General features: G+C 35.7%; 1 protein-coding gene across 3 annotated transcripts in view; it reads left to right on the forward strand.

Moving 5' to 3' along the window:
• Window positions 1-6,735, forward strand: part of LOC139093273 (uncharacterized) — a 35,988-nt gene extending 29,253 nt beyond the window's left edge. Inside the window, exons 3-8 of one of the 3 annotated variants that reach the window (XM_070643954.1) lie at window positions 921-1,139; window positions 2,533-2,816; window positions 2,893-5,834; window positions 5,893-6,023; window positions 6,088-6,258; window positions 6,318-6,735. In XM_070643954.1, coding sequence (XP_070500055.1) covers window positions 921-1,139; window positions 2,533-2,816; window positions 2,893-5,834; window positions 5,893-6,023; window positions 6,088-6,258; window positions 6,318-6,608 — 4,038 coding nt within the window. In that variant the 3' untranslated portion in view covers window positions 6,609-6,735. Of the gene's footprint in view, window positions 1-920; window positions 1,140-2,532; window positions 2,817-2,889; window positions 5,835-5,892; window positions 6,024-6,087; window positions 6,259-6,317 lie in introns of all 3 variants that reach the window. The other 2 variants (XM_070643955.1, XM_070643953.1) reach the window with 2 other exon arrangements.
• Window positions 6,736-6,916: the final 181 nt, after the last annotated feature.

Here is a 6,916-nt window from a genome sequence, read left to right on the forward strand (position 1 = left end):
TATATTGTCCAAATTGCCTATTGGAAGTGACTTAAGATCCAACATTCCTGCATACGAACTGTAGAACATGATTAATATGTACTTAAACCAGATTACAAAGTCTATACTTGATCCACAAGTGACAAAGTATGTCTGAAGAGAACAAAGAAGCAAAATACTTGACAATTTGCACTTTGACAGCAATTTTGATCTGCAAAAAGCATCAAGTCATTATATAAACTAAAGCAGCTTAATAAGAATAATAAAAAGAGTCGCAAAATCTTAAAGCATGTATGACGTACGAATATGTGTAGCCGGAAAAAAATTAACATCTTGCTATGACAACGTCAAAGATTGCTAAGCAGTTATGGAAGTGTCATGCTTATTAGTATAAAAAATCCATACTAAACCGCTTATTATTTATAATTAATAATAATACATTCGTCCATACAAACTAGTTCTCATACTAATCTCATTTAATAATCAAAATAACTTAGTTTATGTGTCAGCAATGCTTGCAATGTTTGCTACAATTTAAGGATGGGCATCAAAAATATCTGACATTGCCTATTCTATTATGTATTGCTGTTGCTGCTGCTTTTTTCTTGATGAAGGTCAGATATTTGTTCAATTGAACACTCAATCGTAGACAATTGTTCAATTTGATGTCTTTCAAAAAAAACAGAACTCCAATAATTATTTAATAATTCTCTCGATTCATTCCATTATGAATTGCATGTTTGTTGATTCAACTTCTACTTCCAATTGCAACAAAACATAGTTTCTAAGTAAATATTTGGATAGAAAGTCTCAATGAAGTTCATTCATGGCTTTTTTGTGCGGTTAATGCAAAAGTAATTATTGTAAAATCTAATAGACCGTAGCAGCTACTTGATTTTAATTAATGCAATATTAACTAATTTGTGTATCTTGTTCCACAGACAACTCGATCACCAAGTCCTTTCGAAATTTCACCACGACCATTCGTAACTCCCGCGCCACTGCCAAGTCGAGGACAATTTTCCAATTTCGGTCAAACAAGTGGACGTCAAAATGGCGGATATCAATTTGAGTCAAATCCTTACAATTTTGCACCATCTGCACAACAGCAACAGCCACAACGATTAAATCCATATGTGGATACAACAAGCTACGACGAGGTAAGGAAATGTTACTACTAGTTACCACCACCACCTTCATATCAATGTACATGCAAGACTGACATAGTTCTTTTTTTGTGTATTCAAAACCAACCTCAGAATGCACTAATAATTTTCTCGGTTTAACATAGCTTGCTGAAGTTGAATGGCAAGGCGTAAATTGCTTTTAATCGCGACAAAAATAATATTTTTTTGTACTGCTTAAGTCACGAAAGAAGAGGAAGAAAAAAAGCACAAACATGAAGTACTGATTAAATTGCAATAATCGAGTTTTAGAAGTTTGAGTTTTATGTGCCGTGACGCATATTATGGAAGTGGAATTATTCGGTGCTTAGTTTTGTTGGATGTGTCAAACTTTAATGGGAATGTTAGACAGATTCTTGGGTGACATGGATGGCATATCGTGTCTAAAGGTCTATCTGGATCTAAATATGTGGCATGAAGCTGGTATAGTTCCAGCTTAAAGCTAGATTCAACACCTTTTTGCCATTTAAGCATTTCCCCAAAAGAACAATTTCTGGTGGGAATCGAACTTACGTCCCTAATTAAAAGTGAAGTTACAGATTTCTGGTCAATTGTTGAACCATTCGGCTACATCAGCCACGAAAAGACAACTTGACATATTGTCTACTTAATGTAGCATTCCAGAGAGAGTAAACGACATTAGTTGACCGTTGCTCTAGTTAATAACAAGAGATTATATCAAATTGTCCACACGGGAACCCGATTGTTAAACTACCAATTTCACTCCCACATGCCAAACTTCTATTTCGTTATGACACATAATAAGAAGAATCAATGAACGAAATGTTGCATATTTCAGGAACAAATCAGCATGTCCAGTTTGTCATTGATATTCAACTTTTCACAATTTATTCAAAATTTTGATCAATTCTGTCAATGCCATGGACCATGGTTACTTTGATATCACGATCTCTAGCCATTATACTCAATAATTATGTGTCTTACTATTCTATCAATAGAAACAGCCTAGTCCTTCATTTTTCCAAGACAAAACGCACACAATGCTGGCAATTTTTCTAAAAAAATATTAAGTTTGATTAAATTGCTTTTGTCGATGAACTATTGAGTAACCATTGTTAGTAAAGCCTCTATGTGCAGCAACAATATAAGCACAAGATTTTGTGTTTCCAAAACACCACATTCTATTGAATGTTTTTCGATAATTAAACTGTTAACCGTGCTAAATTTATTGACAAAAAAATATACGTTCCTCGTTAAAATTCTTTTTGGATGTGGGCTACACGAATTTGTACATTGCAAGTATTTCCTGGGTGGCATGTTAATTTATAAATCATTTATTTCGTTGTTGTTGTCAAAAATATTATTAAATTAACCTCAAATGCCTTGAACAAAAAAAAATCTTTTACAGCAGTCGCCGATTGACGAGTACGATGAGAAGCCAACGTACATTAAAGCAACGAAATCTCGCGGAGGATCGTCATTTCAAAGAACCTCAGATGAGAACAGAAGCATCGAACGTGTTCCTAGTCATTCCACAAGCATTAAAAGTAATAAGGATAGATTTCTTGAGAATTTAAGACAACGACCGAGAACAACAACTGTTGAGCCCACATCAATAATTACAACGACACCGAGAGCTAAGATATCAAGGGAAGAGCTTGCAAAAAAATCACGATATACGCCAATTACAAGGTGAGCAATAATTTATGCACTTATATACTTCTTATTCTATCTCATTCTTGCTCCTCTTTTTCTTGGCTTCTAGAAGCACGACATCGAAACGACCTCAACCTAAACAAACTGAATCAGATGCTGAATACAATGATCAAAAGTATGCATTCACGAAAAACAATAAAGTAAAATCAACATTGAATGTGAGACCACTTGGATATCATGTTAACATAACACATAATGATGAAGACAAGAAACCAAATCCATTGTCTGTTAAGGCATTGAATGTTGCTGATAATACACGGGAAGAAGTTGATGAAAATTCCGGCGAAGATGAGGATGATGATGATGTTGAGTATATTGATTATGAGGAAGATTATGGAGTCATTTTGAATGAAGATGATCGTGCGAAGAAAGAGAAAAACTATTCACCGACAACATCCATTCCAACAACAAGAACTCCAATCACTACAACGACTACACCTGTTACAACAACAAATAAACCGGAAGATCATACGAAAATCATTTTTGATAACTTTATTTTACCCAAGAATGATGATAAAAGTGAACAGAATGATGATGAGGAGGAAGTCGAGTATGATTATGAATATGAGGATGACACTGCTGCACTGGAAGTGAAAACAACTGAAAAACCAACAACGAGCAAGCCCGAAAGTGAGGAAGAAGTAGAAATCACAACATTTAGAGATCCAAACCGAATTTTAAGTGAAGCAGTCGTGTCTGTCGTGACATCTAAGACTGTCGTAAATGGAACGTTTCCAAGATCATCTGAAGAGGAAAATGTTCAATCGTTTGCAGAGGAAACGACAACGGAAGCTGAAAATTATCCACCAACTAGACCATCACCCACTAAATCCACAACAGATAGCAATTATGTTGTTATTGCATCGGTTCAAACTAGTCGAAGTGTCTCTGGTGCTCATTTCTTGCCATTCCCTCATGTAGAACAGAAAGAAATAATTCAAAGTCGATCGGAATTGACAAATAAGAAGGCTCTTAATGGAGTTGAAAGTGCTACTGATATTCCGGAAGTAAGAACAACTCAAATTTCAGAGGCTGAAAATGTATCAGCTGAGGTACAGGATGAGGAAGATTATCACAGTTCAGAAGTCACAACCACTACAGCATACTCACTTGAAGAAGCTCCAACGACAGTTCCAACAACAGTCAGAAACATCCCATTGCCATCAACAGAAAGCATTATTGATAAATTGGATGGAATTCAGTCAGACTTATCACTTGGTGTCTTGAGTGGTGAATTCCCAGTTCTTAAAGACAATTCATCAAAGAAGACTAAACCTGGCAGTTCTGTAAATCCAACAAGCTCGACAGAAGCAACACCATCCGAAGAAGAGGAAACACCAAAGGAAATTGAAACTACAACTTTAAAGCCATTAGTGCTGATCAGAAAATTCAGTCCAAAAGCACCAAGCACAACGAAGAAACCAATAACGACGACAACCTTAAAAGTCACAATTAAAACAACCACACCAAGTCCAACGACCACAACCACAACGACAGAGGAACCAATTACAACGACTCAAAATAACTCAGTCCTGGAATCAAGCCAGCGTTCTAATAAGAAGATTTCATTTGATGATGCTCCAAATGATGATTTAGCTGGCTTACTTCCTCCAGGATATAAACTCAGGCCATCATTTAAGAATAAGAAATTCAGCACAACAACTGCACAACCAGAAACGACAAAAGAAGAATTGGCTACTAGTAAGTCACGAAATGCCACAATAAGCCGATCTTTCAAATCACAGCCAGGTACTCAGGATCTTAAATTGAAGAGTAAAGACAAGTTCAACTTACCAAAATCTGAAAATGACACAACTAAGAAGTTCAGCAAGTTATTCGAAACTGGAGATGATGTTGATATTAGCAAGTTCTTGCCACCAGACTTTAAAGAAAAGGCAAAGAATGAAAGCTTAGAAGTTATTCCAATTGTAAATGATGATTTGAGTAAGTTCCTTCCACCAGGCTTCAAATTAGAACCAACAACAACAACAGCAACAACATCGACAGAAATACCAAAAATTAAAATCATTGAGGATGACATCAGTAAATTTTTGCCTCCAGGCTTTAAACCTTCATCCGAAGAAAAGGAGGATGTTAAGGAAGACATTTCAAGCTTATTGAACAAAATTAAATTCACAGAGGCATCAAATCTTCTCCCACCTGGATTCTCAGATAACGCTCCATCCTCAACAACAGAGGAACCAATTGATGAAGCATCATCAACCACAAAATCAGGTAAATTAGTATTTCCAACAAGAGCTTTCAAGAAGCCTGCACGAGTAACAACTCCAAAATCAAATCATGGAGAAGGTCCAAAACCACCAGAGATTGAAATTAGAAAAGGACCTCCAACACGTGCCACAACATTGTTCACTGGATGGCCATCAAAACCAACAACTCCATTCTCATTAGAGAAGTTCTTAGAGATCCAGAAGAATGCCATGCAAATTGATATTTCGGAAATTCTTGCAAGATCAACAACAGATCAATATACAACACCAGAATATACTACAACCACAACAACTACAACCACGACGACTACCACAACAACTCCACGTCCACGAGAAGCAACAATTTGTAAGACAGACTGTAGTTTGGCTGCAACAATTAGAATTATTGATGGAATTGATTGGTCACCAGAACTTCTTACACATCATACAGAAGAATACAAGAATCTAGCAGCTGAGCTTGAGTCTGACTTGAATGAAGTCTATACCAAATCAGAAATACTCAGCAAATGGTTCAAGAGTGTTCGAATTGACGCATTCAGTAAAGGAAGTGTGCTTGTCGACTATTTTATCGAATTGAAAGACATTCCAAATGAGATGAACACGACGGAAATTAAGAAATTGTTCCATGATGCACTTGAGCCAGTTCCAATGGAAAAGAAAGCACCAAATGACGATGAGAATGAAGCATTTCCACAGCCAATTGTCAAGGAAGCATATAAATTGGGAAATTTTGTCGTTGATCCAATTTCAACTGATTTTATTGGTAAGCTTGAGATTGATGTTTGCAGCTGTAGATTTCTAATCTATGTCTTTACTTCCAGTCATTCAAAAAGTTGCCACAAACAATCTAGATGAAGATGATGAAGATGTCTTATTACCTCAATGGGCCATTGCTATGATAACCATTGGTCTCTTGTCACTTGTATGCAGTGTGCTCTTTGGTGTTGCAGTTGTAAGATAACTGATATTTAGATTCATCCATAAGAATTTGCTAAATTCATTTGATTCCATTTCAGCTTATCAATAGAAAGAAAGCAGCTAAAAAGAAGGGACCAACTCCACTCACAGCTGATATGCTTAATGAGCTCAATAAGAATCACATGGGAGGTTTTGAAAATTATGGTGCAGAAGATGCCTACAACCTCGAGGATACATGGGATGATAGAAGAACTGAAATTAAGCCTAAAGTAAGTATTTCTTGTAAATCTTAACAGTCTTACTGAATATTACAATATTTCCATTTCAGCGCATGCAATCCGCCAAAGGAAGCAATCCAAATATCTACGACAGCTGGAGATCGCAACACATTCAGCGATACCAAGCTGATGAGTTCTATTACGATTCCCATGATCCATACAATGAGTTCAAACCAAAGCAGCAACATCACGCACAACCACACCATCCATACAGTAGTAGTGGTACGAATCGGTTCATGGAACCAAATTGGAATGAAGGATGGAATGAGAATCCTTATCAAGCAGGAAGTAGTCATAATTATAATACTAGGAGATATAGAGATTATGATCAACATTTTTAGATTAGAAATTTACTTAAAAAATTCTTTTGTGTTTTTACATTTCGCCAACAAAAATTTAAAATTTCTTTAAGATAAAGGAACGAGCTGTAAATAAATTATTTAAAAAAATTTTAAAAAAAATTGTAAATTTTTGGAGTTTTTATTGGACTGTATTAATTTCAGGTTTAATTTAGTGATTCTGATCAAAATGATGATTGCTGCGAAGGGAAAAAAACACGTTTTAATTGAAGTATGCCATGAAATTCAAAATTTCAGGTTTGTAACGATTTCTAACGGCTTTTTGTTTGAAAATTTAAATTTGAGCGAAT

The sequence above is a fragment of the Chironomus tepperi genome, unplaced genomic scaffold (assembly GCF_022539635.2).
Source record: "Chironomus tepperi strain 1889 unplaced genomic scaffold, CSIRO-AGI_Ctep_v1 contig_335, whole genome shotgun sequence".
Lineage (NCBI taxonomy): Eukaryota > Metazoa > Arthropoda > Insecta > Diptera > Chironomidae > Chironomus > Chironomus tepperi.